Here is an 18164-nt window from a genome sequence, read left to right on the forward strand (position 1 = left end):
TAACAGGGTGAGAAAAAGCCACACATATTCCAAAAAAGGTGCCACGGAGCTTCAAAGGGAAATAATCACAGACCATCTCTACCTTGGGAGTGAGGAAAGGTCAAATTGAAAGAGACCATCTCTGAGCTGATCTCATTTTCCAAGGATTGTCCTTGTGTCAAAATTAAAGTATCAATATGCGGTAATTTTGACCTTCGATGTGGAAATTGAATGAGATGCACAAGAAATGGCTGAGAGTTTAGGAGTTAGAATTTTTAGTGCAGAAATTATTTATCATTTATTTGATGCCTTTGTAACATATAGGCAAGACTCTAGGAGAAGAATTTAAGCACATAGCAGTATTTCCCTGAAGATGAAAATCCTCAGTTCTTGAGCTCCAGTAGTGCAGAGAGTGACTGTAGAAGCAGATCAGGAGCAAAAACGGGCACCTGTGTGTATCCCTAGCAAACACTTGTTGATATTGGAATAGCAACAAGTATTGAAATAAGCCATAAACAAGTGGATGTTACAAAAAGAGGACAAGAGGTCTGTGTCAATGTAGAACCTATTCCTGGTGAGTCTCCAAAATATATGGAAGGCATTTCAAAGCTACAGACATTCTTGTCAGCAAGATCAGCTGCAGTCCATCGATAGCTTGGAAGCCTCGTTCAGAGATGGAATGCAGAAGAACGAATAGCTGGCACTTATTGTGGAGCTGAAGAGTGTTTTTTGTGGGGTTTTTTGTTTGTTTTTTTTATTATTTATTTATTTATTTTTATTTTATTTTTTTAAAACTCCCCATTTAATTTATTTTTATTTATTTATTTTTGGCTGTGTTGGGTCTTCGTTTCTATGCGAGGGCTTTCTCTAGTTGTGGCAAGTGGGAGCCACTCTTCACCGCTGTGCGTGGGCCTCTCAGTATCGCGGCCTCTCTTGTTGCAGAGCACAGGCTCCAGACACGCAAGCTCAGTAGTTGTGGCTCACGGGCCTAGTTGCTCCGCGGCACGTGGGATCTTCCCAGACCAGGGCTCGAACCCGTGTCCCGTGCATTAGCAGGCAGACTCCCAACCACTGCACCACCAGGGAAGCCCTATTTATTTATTTATTTTGGCTGCGCTGGGTCTTCATTGTGGCATGCAGGATCTTTAGTTGCAGCATGCAGACTCTTAGTTGTGGCATGTGAACTCTTACTTGCAGCATGCATGCAGGATCTAGTTCCCAGACCAGGGACTGAACACTGGCCCCCTGCGTTTGGAGCGTGGAGTCTTACCCACAGGACCACCAAGGAAGTCCCTGAAGAAAGTGTTTGAATTCACCTAATTTTTCCACACAGGGCAGGAAATGGAGTAAATGTGATACTATGTTGTCATATCACCAACAAAAACAAGACAAAAAAATGGAATGGACGTATTTGGACACCGATGGAAGGAAAAAATAGGTTTATAAAACATTTCACATGAGAAAGCAAGAAACTTACATTGGTTTGACAGTGTCCATTCATGTCCCCATGATCGTGGGAGGCCTCGGCCTGCAGCAGCTTTAAGCAAGGTTTTGGTTCCTGGCCAGAGATTAAGGTCGGGTTGCAGCAGTGAAAGCGCAGAATCCTAGCCACTAGACAAATGGTCAGTGATAAGGCCCTGGCCCTTCAGCTTTGCAGAAAAGAATTCCCACAAAGAAGGAAAGTAGTGAAACAAGTAAAGTGTTTATTAGGAGGAAAAAGAGTACAGTACTTGTGGATAGACACACGGGCAGGCTCAGAGAGAGTCACGCCCTTGTGGTAATTTAAATCACTTATATGGGGCATTTCTTCTGGGTTTTCTTTGGCCTATCATTTTGATTTGCCTGGTTCTGAGTCTGTATTTGGTATATCTCTGGGTCCTCCCCTGTGTGTGCATGAGCATCTTTCAGCCAAGATGGATTCCGGCAAAGAGGCCTATGGGTGGCCTTGACATCACTCCCCTTTTGACCTCCAAGGAGCTTTCTAGTCAGGAAGGTCTCCTTGACTTCAAGAATGAGAAATATGTGGTCTTTTATCTCTTATCTGGGCAGGGCCCAGCCTCCTCTCTTGATCATCCTGCTATTGATATTTTGGAGTTTCTGTCCTTGGGGAATGAACTCTAGCTGCTTACCCCTGGGGGGGCCCCATCTATCTCCTACCTCACCTACAGTCCCAATGTTCCTGTCCACCTTACCCACTCCCTTCCCCTCTTTTCTCTACTGGCTGCTGATCTAAAGTTTGCCCCTCTCCAAATTTGAATTTTTTATTACAGATCTAAAGCTCTTTCTTTCCATTTTATGCTGATTAAGTCAATATTACAGTATATGAAAGGGTTATCTGAACACATCAGTGGGACTAGGGTGTGGGGGAGAGCTGAGGAAGATGGTTATTCTTTCCCTGGAAAACTCCAGTAGCCTCTGTTGCTGCCCTCATTTAGCTTCTCTTTCTTGAAGTAAGCACTAGAATGACACTGATGTAACAAACAGGCCAAAAACAGCTAATGGCTCAAACACAATAAAACTTTATTTCTCACTCCATAAAGTCCAAATTGGGTGTTTCCACTTGATGGCCACTTTCTTCCCAAGTGGTAATGTTAGCGCAAGTTCGTGTGCCTGATGCCAAAATATTGGCTCTCTGTGCACTGATGCCAAAAGGAAATACGAAGACAGAGTTTTGGAGGAACGAGAAAGAGTACCTTTATTCTTTGCCAGGCAAAGAGGGAACACAGGGGGCTAGGGCCTCAAGAACTGTGCTCCCCTCCCTGGGGAATAGAGAGAGGTTTATGTCCCAGGGCTTGTGGCCTGGGGTAGGTGATAAGGCTCAAAGTAATGAAGGTCTTGCATGTTTTTCTTTTCTTCTGCAAATATACAGGCAATGCTGGCCTCAGGTGGCTCAGCAACCAGATCTGGTGTCCCTGAATTTATCGTGACCTTCTTTTTGAAATGCAGAATGCTACAAGGGAGTATAGGGGGAGAAGAATGCCAGGTGCAGAGAACAATTCCTATGGAGTCAGAGAGTAATTAGCTTTGTTTAGCTTTGTGAAGGACAAGTCTAGCTACAAGTGTTTGTTAGTAGTAACTGCTAGAGAATAACCAAGATTGCTTAACTCTTTCAGGCCTGTTTAGGCTGTTTCCCCAGCCTGTTCATTGTTTCCTTATTTTCCTTGTTTATCAGAAAAGAAAAGTCTCATTTCTATTTAAGTCTCATTTCTATTTTTGCTGCAACACGCCCAACGCACAGTGAGGCCAAACAAACTGAAATGTCAGAGTTTGGAGCAGAGAAAGGTTTATTGCAGTGTCATGCAAGGAGACAGGTGGCTCATGCCCTAAAAGTCCCAAGCTCCCCAGAGGGTTTTGACAAAGCATTTTTAAAAGCCAGGTGAGGGAAGGGGGTCATAGGGTGTGTGATCAGCTCATGCACAATTCTCTGATTGGCTGATGGTGAGGGAACAGGGTGGTGTCACTGGGGTTAACATTATCAGTCCTTAGGCTCCAGGAGGCCTGGGGCTATGTTCTCATGGTCATCAAGTAGTTAACCTTTTCCATTTGGTGGGGTGTTTTCACATCTGTAAAACAACTCAGGAAATGTGCATCAAATACTGTTATCTAGGTACTTCAGAGAAGAGCTAAAGCAGAGGATATGGGGGAAAGCCTGTCCCAGGAAGGCCCCATAGGGTCCTGCTCGGTTACAGTGATGCGGGGAACCCTGGCTCTGTCCGTCCTGTGATTCTACGTGCATCAAGCTGGGACGGGGAGGAGCCTGGAGGTCACACATGGACATGGTGCCCATCAAAGCCTGGACTTCAGCCACAGGCCATACCATCCACGATGGAAACTTAGTCTATTTCTATGTCCCTGGAACTGGATTTGGTGAAGAACAAGCCAGTAATTGCCCCCAACTCAGAGCTGAAGGAGAGAAACAAGTAAGCGAAAGAGCTGGAAATGGATCTGATTAGCAGGAGCACCATTCTGGGGCTGATCCAAACAGTTTCCACAACCCTATCATCATATTTGACCCTGGTAGCCACCTGTGAGGCTGTTATTATGCTCCAGTTTTATTCTCAAGAAAACCAGGCTCACAGAGTCTAGCCTAAGGCCAGCCTTCAAAATCTAGTTCTCCAGACAGCTCCTCTTACATGGCTGTTTATGCCAAGACTAGGCCAAGGTGCACCTAGATGCCTGAGGGTGATCCGACCATTCTCACATCACTAAATAGGACTGAAAGCTAATGACAGCACAGGGCAGCTCCAGAAAGCTCCAGTTCCACACCAGGAAACTGTAGGGAAATCTCCCACATCCTCATTCTTGTCTTGTTCATTTTGCAGGGACCGCACATCACCCTGCTAGCCCAAGCCAGACCCTGGACCAGAAGGCGCAGGGCTCTAGGGCCTCCAGTTCTGCTGGCAGGACTGTGTCACCTGCCTCCCAGCACCCCCTGGCGTCAGACCAGACTCTGGCCAAGCGCAGCCTCAGGCTCGTCCTTGGAGGTCAGCCTTTGGAAGGAGTGCTCAGAAACCTCCCCACTGACAGCTGGGACTAATGGAGCATGGTCCTGGGGCTGATCCTTGGGCCCCCACCGGCTCACCTCACCCCCAAAATCGTTCTCTCTTCCTCTCTCTTCTCACACACATGCACATTCTCCCTCTTCTCAGTGAACATGGAAACCTTGATTACTCAGACTCAAGCCCTTGTTAGCTACCAAAACAGGAGGACAATGGCTTTATCCACCTTTTAGAAGAGTTGAGCCTTCCCCTCACTAACTGCCCTTCCCTGTATCTTGGCTCAGGCAGCTCTAGACCTTGCACTCACAGCGGTTTCCCTCGGCTCCAGACTTGGGAAGAGGGGGCAGGACCATGACCACCATCATAGACTTTTTGCAAGGAGCCCATGTTGGGACAGGTTTCTGCCAGCCCCATCAACTGGGAGGAGGTTGCAGAGGGACCCACATTCCTGATCACCACCTCTATCCAAAGGAGGTGAGTCAGTGTAAACAAAAGGTTGAAGAAGCCGATGAAAATAAAAGTAAATGAACTGAAGTCCAGCCTTGGTGAGTGGGAAGATGGTGATTCCCCAGAAACTAGCTGGAGGGGAGCTGATGCCATCAAGCACCAAAAATGCACTGGAGCCTCCGGGGCAGCAAAGCAAGGAGAGAGAGCAGTGTGGTTCTCCTTATCTAATTGAAGTAAACAAAATATTTCTCAGGGCATAAAAATCTTTCTCATGCACAAAATTCTAAAAGCAATTTGATTGTTTATTGTAAAGGGACACAGAAGATGGTTTTGGGGGGAGTTTCGCAAAGGGTGCAGTGCAGAGCCTTGTCTCCGGCAATGCTGTGTGTCACATACTGGTTCTGTGCCGAAGTCTCGTGGGGGCATCAGCCCTGGAGGCCAGACCGCTGAAGAGGCCTTGCCAGCAAGGGCAAGTATCAGCAGGGTGCCAGTAACAACCCAGGACTTCCAGTGGTTACCCTCAGACTTCCAAGGTTAACCAATATCCCTACACACCCACCACAAACACAGACAAATTATCCTGTTCTGATGACGCACAATTTTATGTGAAGGAATGTATTTGTTATCCGTTGTTGCATAACAAATTATCCCCCAAACTTAACAGCTTAAAACAATAAACATTTATTATCTTGCACAGTTTCTGTGGGTCAAGAACTTGGGATTGGCTTCACTGGGCAGTTCTGGTTCTGCATATTGCAGTCAAGATCTGAGGCAGTCATCAGAAGATTTGACAGGGCTAGAAGATACGTTTGCAAATGGCTCACTCACAGCTGCTGGCAGGAGCCTTCGGTTCTTTGCTGGCTATCCGCAGACTTGATTACTCCCCACGTGGACCTCTTCATAGGGCTGCTTGGGTGTCCTCACAACACAGCAGCTGATTTCCCCCCAGAGCCAGTGATCTGAGACAAAGCAAAGAGGAAGCCACAATGCCTCTTATAACCTGTTCTAAGAAGTTACACTATCAATTCCACCAGTTTCTATTCATTAGAATGGAGTCACTAAGTCTAGCTTACATTCAAAGAGAAGGAAATTTGGCTTCATCTCTCGAATAATTTTTGGACATATTTTAACAGGAGATTTCCTAATTCGAATAGTTACCAGATCTCTATCAAGAAAACGCTAAAGCTTTTTTGAAAGACATCCATCAGAGGATTTGTTAATGGCGGCTCCTGCGACTGTCAAGCACAACAGGAAACTAGGTAAGCTAGGGAGTTGGGTAGAGAAAGAAGGCAAGGGTAAGAGAGGAGGGATGTTCATGTGGTGTGGCTTTACAGCTGGGACATGTCGTTAGAAAACTGTCTAAAGTGTGCTTTCATCTCTGCGTTCTCAGGTTTGATCTTCCAGCTAATTCCATCTTAAAGCTTTGCTACTCAGCCTATCCAGGGGTCATCAAGCATGAAGACCGCTCTTCCCTCCTTCCCTCTTTCCTTCCCTTCCTTCCTTCTTTCCTCTCTTTCTTTCTTTCCTCAGCTCACCTAAGAATGATTTGAACTAGAAAGTCTATTTAATAATTCATCCGTAGGAATATAACTGGTATCTTACTGATATTACCTTAGTTTGTCTGTGAATTTGTCTTACTGGAGGGAAATGAAAGAGACACTGAATTTTTCTGTCAGACACTATTTCTACAGTGATCCTTTCATTTCTAATAATATACATGCTCAATGTCCATAAAGAGCTCCATTATACACAGAACCACATAAGTAGGAACACACTTTTGCTGAAGATCAAGGGGGACACCTGATCACCCTGTGACTCACACACTCACAGAAACTGGGAGTGATGCACCAGCCAGTAGGGACCTGGGCAGGGTACCAACAGCATCCAGTACACTGGTGATCCTCAATTCAGATATGCTTTGTAGAGCCCTACCCAAAGCTGGGGCACCAAAGTTCCACATGCTGTATAAGAGACAATAAGGAATAAACCTGCCAGGCAAAAGGGACATTTGACTCTTTACCTCAGCAGAAAGTGGTGGACAAAAAGTCTCCTTTGAGAATTTATATCCACAAGGCAACCCTCACACAGAGAATCAAAATCCCCATACCAGCTGCGTGTTCAAAAAGAAAAAACACTCAAATGGAAAATTTAATTTAAAGGGATCTTAGATTATTTACCATCACATCAAAAACAATAAAATACTTAGGAATAAACCTACCTAAAGAGGCAAAAAACCTGTACTCCAAAAACTATAAGACGCTGATGAAAGAAATTAAAGACTATGCAAACAAATGAAAAGATATACAGTGTTCTTGGATTGGAAGAATCAATATTGTTAAAAAAGACCATACTACCCAAGGCAGTCTACACATTCAATGCAGTCCCTATCAAATTACCAGTGGCATTTTTCACAGAACTAGAACAAAACATTTTTTAATTTGTATGGAAAAAACAAAAGACCCTGAATAGCCAAAACAATCTTGAGAAAGAAGAACAGGGGCTTCCCTGGTGGCACAGCGGTTGAGAATCTGCCTGCCAATGCAGGGGACACAGGTTCAAGCCCTGGTCTGGGAAGATCCCACATGCCGCGGAGCAACTAGGCCCGTGAGCCACAATTACTGAGCCTGCGCGTCTGGAGCCTGTGCTCCGCAACAAGAGAGGCCGCGATAGTGAGAGGCCCGTGCACCACGATGAAGAGTGGCCCCCACTTGCCGCAACTAGAGAAAGCCCTCACACAGAAACGAAGACCCAACACAGCCATAAATAAATAAATAAATAATAAAAATTAAAAAAAAAAAAAAAAGAAGAACAGAGCTAGAAAAACCATGCTCCCTGAATTCAGACTATACTACAAAGCTACAATAATCAAAATAGTACAGTACTGGCACAAAAACATACACATAGATCAATGGAACAGGATAGAAAGCCCAGAAATAAACCAACGCTCTTATGGTCAATTAGTCTATGATAAAGATGACAAGAATATACAATGGAGAGAATACAGTCTCTTCAATAAGTGCTGCTGGGAAAACTGGACAGCTACATGTAAAAGAATGAAATTAGAACACTTCCTAACACCATACACAAAAATAAACTCAAAATGGATTAAAGACCTAAATATAAGACCAGATACTATAAAACTCCTAGAGAAAAACATAGGCAGAACGCTCTTCGACATAAATCACAGCAATAGTTTCTTGGATTCATCTCCTAGAGTAATGTAAACAAAAGCAGAAATAAACAAATGGGACCAAATTAAACTTAAAAGCTTTTGCACAGCAGAGGAAGCCATAAACAAAATGAAAAGACAACCTATGGAATGGGAGAAAATATTTGCAAACAATGCAGCCAACAAGGGATTAATTTCCAAAATACACAAATGGTTCATACAGCTCAATATCAAAAAAACAACCCAATCAAAAAAATGGGCAGAAGACCTAAATAGACAATTCTCCAAAGAAGACATACAGATGACCAACAGCACATGAAAAGATGCTAAACTTCACTAATTACTAGAGAAATGCAAATCAAAATTATGAGGTATCACCTCACACCTGTCAGAATGGCCATCATCAAAAAGTCTAAAAATAATAAATGCTGGAGAGGGTATGGAGAAAAGGGAACCCTCCTAAACTATTTGTGGGAATGTAAATTGGTGCAGCCACTATGGAAAATAGTATGGAATTTCCTTAAAAAAACTGAAAATAGAGTTACCATATGATCCAGTAATCCCACTCCTGGGCATATATTTGGAAAAGACAAAAACTCTAATTCTAAAAGGTACATGCACCCCAATGTTCATAGCAGTACTATTTTCAGTCACCAAGACATGGAAGCAACCTAAGTGTCCATCAACAGATAAATGGATAAAGAAGACGTGGAATATATATATATATATATATATATATATATATATATATACACACACACATATATACACACACAATGGAATATTACTCAACCATAAAAAAAAAATGAAATAATGCCATTTGCAGCAACATGGATGGACCTAGAGATTATCACACTAAGACAGACAGAGAAAGACAAGTATCATATGATATCACTTATGTGTGAAATCTTAAAAAAATGATACAAATCAACTTATTTACAAAACAAAAATAGATTCACAGACATAGAAAACAAACTTATGGTTACCAAAGGGGAAGGGGGGATGAATTAGGAGTTTGCAATTAACAGATACACATTACTGTATATAAAATAGATAAACAACAAGGATCTACTGTATAGCACAGAGAACTGTATTCAATATCTTCCTAGATATTTATTTACAAAACAGAAACAGACTCACAGACTTAGAGAACAAACTTATGGTTACCAGGGGAAAAGGGTGGGTGGGAGGGATAGTTAGGGAGTTTGGGATTGACATGTACACAGTGCTATATTTAAAATGGATAACCAACAAGACCTACTGTATAGCACAAGGAACTCTGCTCAGTATTATGTAGCAACCTAAATGTGAAAAGAATTTGAAAAAGAATAGATACATGTATATACATAACTGAATCACTTTGCTGTACACCTGAAACTAACACAACATTGTAAATCAACTACACTTCAATAAAAATTTTAATTAAAAAAATAGAAAAATAATAAAGAACATTAGCTACTAAAAAAATTAAAAATAAAAAAATAAAGTGATCTTAGGTTACTAGTGCCTCCAAGAAAAAGGGGGGGAGGGAGGAGCAAAGAAACAAAAACAGCACAAAAAATACAAAGCATATAAGATGCTAGAAATAAATCAAAATATATCAGGAATCAAAATAAATGCAAACGGACTAAACCCTCCAGACAGCAGACAAAGATCATCAGATGGATATTTTAAAATCTCATGTGCTGTTTCCAAGGGACACCTTTAAAACCTAAGGACAGGTGCATATGGATTTTATCCTTTTTGGTTCCTAGGGAACAAAAACTGAAATTCAATCTTCAAGGGCAAAATCACCGGGTGTGTGAGTGCCATCCAATTCTGTAAATTGGGATTGGTTTTGAGTGCTGAAGATTTCTATTAAAGACAGCTGTCTGTAGTATTGTGCCACATAATTTATTCTTCAATGCAGTATTAGTTTGGAAAATGTAAAGAAAGGCCCAGGATCATAGTCAGGCAGATGAGGTATGTAGATCATACAGATCTATCACTGACTGTGTCTGGAGAATGAACCATATAAACCCAACTTCCAAACTCTGTTGTGAAAATTCAACAAGCAGACACATGTAAGACTAAGTGCCAAGCATTAGGCTAAGCGCTCAATAAATAACAGATATAATCACAGGCCTGGATAAGATCAAACATCCTCAGGCTCAGGTTATGAACACAAGCAGCATTGACTGATCAAAACTTTTACCCTGTACTCCTAAATGATTGTCCTAGAAGCCTTCCCATTCTTCTGTGTCTCTGTGAAGAAATGTTGCATATATGTGTAACTCATTACCAAAGAATGTTGCAGGGTTTCTTTGGCCCAGGAATTGCTAGAAGCCTTTGAAATTTGACGTGAAAAATTCACGAAATGAGTGTGAAGTGCCGCCATCCTGTGGTTGTTTCATGCAATGTCCTTTCCTGAAACTCTCCCTGGTCCCTGGAACTTAAATAGCACATTCATTTCCATAGGTCCCCATTAGTGTTGCCCAGAGTAAAAACTCTGGGTTAATTTACACCAAAATGACACAGTGAGCCAAAGGCTGGGCAAAATAAAAGAGGAAGAGATGCTATAGTGTATTATCCTTCCCAATGGGTGAACACAGAGAAAAGAAAGACCCACATGGCTTTTTAAAGCTGAGCCTGGAGCACCCTTCAGACCTGCTGCCCATGCAGGACATTTTCTCAGCTGGAACTTGGTGAGAAATCTGTCTTGTACATCACCTCCAAACTAATCTCCAATCAAACACTGCTTTATGGAGAGTAAGAGTCTCATCAGACCCAAGCCACTCATCCTGGCCTTCATTCAAGGCTTCTTACATCCTGGATCTTACATGCTAGATCCTTTAGTCTTTTGTCCAACTACTGACCAGGATGGATCTTACACCTCTTGCCTCCACTCTCTTTCCACCCTCCATCTCTAAATGACCTACACATTCTTCTGTGAATACCTAAATTCCCTCCTGACCCTGAAATCTTCCTCAGGAACCCTGGTCAGCCTCCCACGGTGCTACATCTTAGCACTTGAAGATGAAGTCTTCAGTGAAGTCTCTGAAGGAGGAGGTCATGGGTTAGTACTACTACCGCTTTTGTTATCCTCCCAGATCTCTGCATGGTTTATCCCCTTAAGACCTCTACTCAAAATGTCGCCTCTTCACCGATGGCCTCTATAAAACAATGCAACATTCCTTAACACGTACCAAAATCTCATGTACTACATATTTACTTGATTTTCTGTCTCCCCTAGGGTGTAAACTCCATGGTGGCAGGGACTTGGTTTTGTTTAGTACTGTACCCCCAGCACCTAGAAATATAGTTGGTGTGCAATAGGCACACAAAACCTCTTTTTTCTTTAAGTATACTTACAGTACCTTCACACTCACTTTTTTTCTAATATTTATTTGTCTGCGTAGCGTTTTAGTTGCGGCACGCAGGATCTCTGTTGCTGTGTGCAGGATCTTCCTTGTGGCATGTGGGATCTTTTAGTTGCAGTATGCGGGATCCTCAGCTGTGGTATGCGGGATCCTCAGCTGCGGCATGCAAACTCCTAGTCGCATCATGTGGGATCTAGTTCCCTGACCAGTGATCAAACCAGGGCCCCCTGCATTGGGAGTGTGGAGTCTTAGCCACTGGACCACCAGGGAAGTCCACCCCCCCGTTTTTTTTAGTGAATGGAAAAATTGATTCTGTAGCTTCTTTTTTTTTTTTTAAACATGTTAATTTCTTTATTTATTTATTTATTTATTTTTGGCTGTGTTGGGTCTTCGTTTCTGTGCGAGAGCTTTCTCTAGTTGCAGCAAGTGGGGGCCACTCTTCATCGCGGTGCGCGGGCCTCTCACAATCGCGGCCTCTCTCGTTGCAGAGCACAGGCTCCAGACGCGCAGGCTCAGTAGTTGTGGCTCACGGGCCTAGTCGCTCCGCGGCATATGGGATCTTCCCAGACCAGGGCTCGAACCCGTGTCCCCTGCATTGGCAGGGGGATTCTCAACCACTGCACCACCAGGGAAGCCCGATTCTGTAGCTTCTTGAACATCAACAGTTATAGCTGATTCCTCATCCACAAAAGAAGATGTTAGATCATATGGTCTCCAAGGTGCCCGCTAGCTCAAAACTTACCTATGTTCTCAGGGGCCCAAAAAAGACCAGCTGAATTACATGGCTTAGTTTGGGTACTGAGAAGATGAATAGATGCAGCTTTGGGCTCATTTCTCTGCTCACCCTCCCACCACCCCCACCAGTTCAATCTTCCTGTCTGTGAGGTGCCGGCAGACTAAAATCAGTCCCCTGAGCCTCACACACATAGAATGATGCTAGCTGTCAGGGCGCCACACTGGCACTTAAAGAACTAGGCTGACATTGACAGAAGCTGGAACAATGCAATCAGGATAGTAAATCTGAGGTGAGGAAATGCAACAGCTTGTGGCACCCCAAAACTGTTTTGATCAATAGCATCTTGCCTCCTCATCCAAAGAGTAAGTAAGTAATGTCCTTTCCAGTGCAAAATTGGATGCTACCAGGCAGTGATGGGTGGCTGGGGTTTTTCTAAGAGAAAGAGGAGGAAAAAATGCTTAGAAAGCAGCAATGGAAAGCAAGGCAGACTTCAACCTTTAACACCCATCTAAACAATGTGTGGGTCATAAAAGCTATCATAATGGAAACTAGAATAAATTTGGAATTGAATTATAATGAAAGTATTGCATGCCAAAATTTGCAGAATACAGCTAAAGAAGTACTTAGAGGGAAATGCATATTGAAGGAGAAAAGTTTAAACCAATGAACCAACATTCATATTAAGAAATGAAATAGAGAACAGCAAAATAAAGCCAAACAAGTAGAAGAAAGGAAATAATAAATATAAGAGCAAAAACTAATTTAAAAGAAAATAAACAGACAATAGAGAGAATCAACAAAATCAAAAGTTCATTGTTTGAAATGGTATATAAGATTAAAAACTTTCTGACAAGACTGATGAAAAGAAAGTAAAAATAAATATTAAGGATAAAAAAAGATCACAACTACAGATGATGCAGAAAACAAGAAATTCTCCAATTCAAATCTATACTACAAAATGTGAAAGCACAGATGAAATGAACAAATTCCCAGAAAACTATAACAAAAATGGTCCAAGAAAGTAGAAATCCTGAATAATCTGTGGCCATTATAAATTTGAATTAATAATTTAAAATATGCTTTCAAGATCTCTTTGTTCTTGGTGTTTTGCTGGTTTATTACAATGGGTGAAAGACTGGATTTCTTTTTATTTATCCTGCTTGAGATGCATTCCTGCACCTTTGGATCCATGCTTTTCATCAGTTCTGGGGAAACTGCATCCACCAGCTCTTCAAATATTGTTCTTCCTGGTGATGGTTAATTTTATGTTGTATACTTGACTGGGCTGAGGGATGCCCAGATAGCTGGTAAAACACTATATCTGGGTGTGTTTATGAGGGTGGTCCTGGAAGAGATTAGCATCTGAATTGAACTGAGTAAAGCAGATGGCCCTCCCAAACGTGGGTGGTCATCCTCCAATCCACTGAGCACCAGAATAGAACCAAAAGGTGAAGGAAGGGCAAATTAGTTCCTTCTCTGCTTGAGCTGAGACATCCATTTCCTCCTCCCCTTAGACATTGGCACTCTGGGTTCTCAGGCTTTCAATATCAGACCTGGGCCTATAACATCAGCGGCCTCCACCCTCATTCTCAGGCCTTCTGGCTCAAACTGAATTACATCATCCAGCTCGCAGCCTGCAGACCAAGGAACTTCTTGGCCTCCATAACCGTGTGAGCCAATTCCTATAATAAATCTCTTATCTATATTTATATCTATATCTGTATCTATACCTATATCCTATTGCTTCTGTTTCTCTGGAGAACCCTCACTAATACACTCCTATTTATCCTTTCTGCTTTCTGGGCAGAACAGAAGCTAGATTCTCTCATTCCACATTCTATATCTCCTAATTGCTCTTTCACCTCTTTATCTCTCTTTGTTGCATTCTGGATAAATTATTTGGTTAGATCTTCCAGTTCACTAATACTTTCTTAAGCCATGCCTAATTTGCTAATGAATCGATACATTTCTTTTAAATTTCAACAAGTTTCTCATTTCTACAAATATCATATCTGTTCACTTCTGCCATGCTCCCCGAACATGGCACAGATGAAGCTGCATACCTCAAGAACAGGAACTGGTAATCCTTTTGCATAAATGGTCAGATAATAAATAATAAATATTTTAGACTTTGTGGGCCACATATAGTCTCTGTCGCAAATTTTTTTTTATAACCCTTTAAAAATGTGAAAATCATTCTTAGCTCTTAGGCCCTACAAAAACAAGCCACAGGCCAGATTTGGTCCCAGGGTCATGGTTTACTGACCCCTGCTCTAGAGCTCCCACACTCAACCCAATGCAATGGTCAGTGCAGCACAGGAAAGCTTATGGAGCATTCATGAGGGAATGGTTAGGATAAAAGTTCCTCTGGTAATGAGCCTGGTCTTCTCAGCCTATGTGTGGCAGGCAGATGATCCCAAAGACCACGCATGCCTCAGTGAGGAAATACGCTGGTGCCACACGGCATGGAACCAGTAGAGGCCTGACATAAGGAGACCCAGAGCTCAGAGATTTCAAGCACCTGTCTGAGATCAGTGTGTCTCAGAGGATAAAGCACACAGGTCCAGGGGCCAGTCCAAAGCAGCCATTTTATAGCAGGGATTGATGGGGTCCCAAGACACAGCACCAGATCCTGAGCACAGAGAACTGAGACATACCCCCTTTTCCCCTGCAACTAGGGTATGAGAATGCTCCCATAAACCCTACTGCAATTTTGAAAAGACCTGAAGAAGAGAGGAAATCTGAAGGATTCTTAGCAACCCTGTTTAAACCAGAAACAACTGAGATACCAGTAACTGGAAAGTTTACACACTGAACATATTTTACAGGTTCCAACAACATTTAATCAGTAAATTGTCCATCTACTGCCACTGGAAGTTGAAAAATGAAATGCATAACTGTTTCCTGTGTGAAACTAAAATGTTTAGAGGTGTTCTGTCTACATGTGCAAGTTAATGGCTAACATGATAGAAATGAATCAGAGCAGCTGGGTGTATAAAAAATGGGGTTTTAGTAGATTTTATGGGAAGTGATGGGAGAACTGAGACTCAACTGAGAATAGGTAAAATGAAATAGTGTGATAAAAAAATGTATCACTATTTATTGATAAGGGGGACAAAAGAACAAGATGAAAGTCCACTAACATTCATTGAGTTCCTACTACATGCCAGGTACCACATCTGTGTCACATACTAGCTACCACACCTCTGTCACACCTGGCCTATGTTCGGTAAAGTGTTTGTTGTCAGGATGAATGAATCCTCCATCTTCATTCTGCAAAAGAAATGAAAACTCAGGAAGGTTGGGCAATTAACTTAAGGTCACATTGTAAGTAGCAGAGCTGGGATCTTAACCCAGGTTTGCTGACTCATTCATATTCACTGCTGCTTAAAAATCATCCCCAAATTTGGTGAACCTAACAAACAGCCCAAAGGCAAGGGAGATATGGTCTTTGACATCACATGCTACAGAGATGCCCATGGAGGTCAGGATTATGAAGTACCAGGGGAGATAGTTTAGTAAAGAGAGGGAGGTAAAGAAGCCAAAGAAATATTCTTACTGTTTATACCATGTCCCCATCTAATCATAAGCTTTTCTGCCTCACTAGTGGAAGTGCACTTTTCTGCCTCACTAGTGGAAGTGCACTTTTCTTCAGCCACCTCTCTAAGTTAGCAAACTGCTTTAGCACAGTTCCTTTATAACCAGAGGACTCAAATCTATCCAAAGTATGACTCTGGTTAACTTTCAGCTCAGTGACTCTCAGGCTTTCTGTATTTAATCCACAGAAGTGTGCATTTATATAACTTATATATATGGTATATATATTTGTATATACATGTATATGTGTATATTTACATGTATGTATACATATGTATGTTTGAGACAAAAGTTTTATAAATCAATACTCCTTACTCTGTGTAATGTATTATTATTTCATATATTCTTTCATCCTACTTTTTTAATGCTGGCCAAGAATGTCTAAATTAATTCTGCAATCCCATTCCAACTTCTCCTTTGAAACCCCCTACCTTAGTAGATAAGCACCTGTAACCCCAGGAATATTTAGGATTAAGTATAGAAGTAACGAAGTAGATCAGTCATAGCATTAACATTTTCCGTTACATTTTTTTAAAATTTATTTATTTTATTTATTTTTAGCTGCATTGTGTCTTCATTGCTGCGAACTGCTTTCTCTAGTTGCAGCGAGCGGGGGCCACTATTTGTTGTGGTGCGCAGGCTTCTCACTGTGGTGGCTTCTCTTGTTGTGGAGCACGGGCTCTAAGTGCACGGGCTTCAGTAGTTGTGGCATGTGGGCTCAGTAGTTGTGGCTCGCGGGCTCTAGAGCGCAGGCTCAGTAGTTCTGGCGCACGGGGGCTTAGCTGCTCCATGGCATGTGGGATCTTCCCCGACCAGGGCTCGAACCTGTGTCCCCTGCGTTGGCAGGCAGATTCTTAACCACTGCGCCACCAGGGAAGTCCTTCCATTACATTTTGGAAACTTCTATTTAATTTGGTAATTATAATGTTTAAGAGAATTTAATATTCTGATGTAATAGATTAATTTTGCAATTCCATTTTAAAATGTGAGATGGAGTGACTGATTCAGACTCATGACTGTTAAGTGGATACATGTAACAAAATTCAAGCACATTTGCAAGCAATATTCAGACTATGAGATTTTAAGATTTAAGATTAATTAAAGTTTATTAGATTTTAAGAGTGAGCTCAGGGACTTCCCTGGTGGCGCAGTGGTTAAGAATCTTCCTGCCAATGCAGGGCACAGAGGTTCGATCCCTGGCCCGGGAAGATCCCACATGCCGCAGAGCAACTAAGCCCGTGCGCCACAACTACTGAGCCTGCGCTCTAGAGCCCGTGAGCCACAACTACTGAGCCCTTGTGCCACAACTAGTGAAGCCAGCACGCCTAGAGCCCATGCTCCACAACAAGAGAAGCCACCGCAATGAGAAGCCCATACACCGCGAAGAGTAGCCCGCGCTCGCTGCAACTAGAGAAAGCCCAGGCGCAGCAACAAAGACCCAACGCAGCCAAAAATAAATAGTAATTTAAAAAAAAAAAGTGAGCTCAGTACTTGGATCTTGTCAAATAACTTAATTGCTTAAGAAGAAAATACCTTAAAATTATAAATGCACGTTAGCTGTGGGAATTTAAGTTATAAAAAAATCCCCTTAAGATGACTTTTTAAATTTACTAGCATATATACCACTTTGGGGTAACCAGGTTTTGGATTTATAATTCTAATATTAATTATTAAAGCAAAAGTAATTTCAAAATAGTCGCCCGAGTGCCCAAAAGCTGCCCCGAGAACACGGAAGCAGCTCCAGTTCACTCGGAGCTAACCGAGTGTTAAGAATTTAGGGCCGTGCACTAGGGCGAGCGACACGTGGCCCCGCAAAAGGAGCAGGGTTCTGCAGAAGCAGGGAACGAGAAACCGACCTAGGAAGAGGTGGGATCATCGTTCTTTCCTACTTCAGCGCCTGCCGCCCTTATTTTTAAGAATAAATAAAAAACAATTTAAAAGCACGAAGCCAGCCACTAGGAATCACGATGCCTCAGGGTCTGCGCCAGCGCACCCCAGGCCCCGCTTCCATCCCGGTAAGGAGGGGAGGGCGCGCGGACCCGGGGCTCCAGTCAGGGTCGTCCCCAGTGCCCGGCGGGGACGAAGGGGGTCATGAGGTCGCCTGGGTCCAGAGATCCCCGGCGCTGAGGACAGTGGGCTCCGCAATAGTTTCTGCCCGGAAGGATCGCCGCGGCCCGCGCGGGGGCCTCCAGCCCGGATTCCACAGAGCTCTGCTGCCCGTAATTTACAGGATGAAAACATGAGGGATTGGACAGTTATCCGGAAAAGCGCCTTTCCAAACCGTTTTGCGGCCTGCAGGGCCCCCTCGGCCCCGCGCGTCCCCGGCAACCAAGCCTCAGCGGAAGCCGGAAAAGGCCGGCTAGTCCGCACTCGCGCCG

The 18164-nt window shown here is 42.9% G+C and overlaps 1 protein-coding gene and 1 long non-coding RNA gene across 3 annotated transcripts in view; one reads left to right on the forward strand and one right to left on the reverse strand.

Moving 5' to 3' along the window:
* Positions 1-4941, forward strand: part of TMC2 (transmembrane channel like 2) — an 80760-nt gene extending 75819 nt beyond the window's left edge. The window contains exon 19 of the mRNA XM_082361501.1: positions 4302-4941. Within this exon, the coding sequence (XP_082217627.1) occupies positions 4302-4516 (215 nt within the window). The 3' untranslated portion in view covers positions 4517-4941. The remainder of the gene's footprint in view (positions 1-4301) is intronic.
* Positions 4942-5728: 787 nt separating this feature from the next.
* On the reverse strand, positions 5729-18093 carry LOC309613938. 2 transcript variants are annotated; one of them, XR_014235945.1, is made up of 3 exons: positions 17643-18093; positions 15333-15462; positions 5729-5884 (listed from the first exon to the last, which is right to left on the reverse strand). It is a non-coding gene; the product is annotated as an uncharacterized lncRNA (long non-coding RNA). The 2 variants fall into 2 exon arrangements; XR_014235946.1 differs by lacking the exon at positions 5729-5884 and having other exon boundaries at positions 15271-15462.
* Positions 18094-18164: the final 71 nt, after the last annotated feature.

This window comes from Balaenoptera borealis, assembly GCF_965194805.1.
Source record: "Balaenoptera borealis genome assembly, chromosome: 16".
NCBI lineage: Eukaryota > Metazoa > Chordata > Mammalia > Artiodactyla > Balaenopteridae > Balaenoptera > Balaenoptera borealis.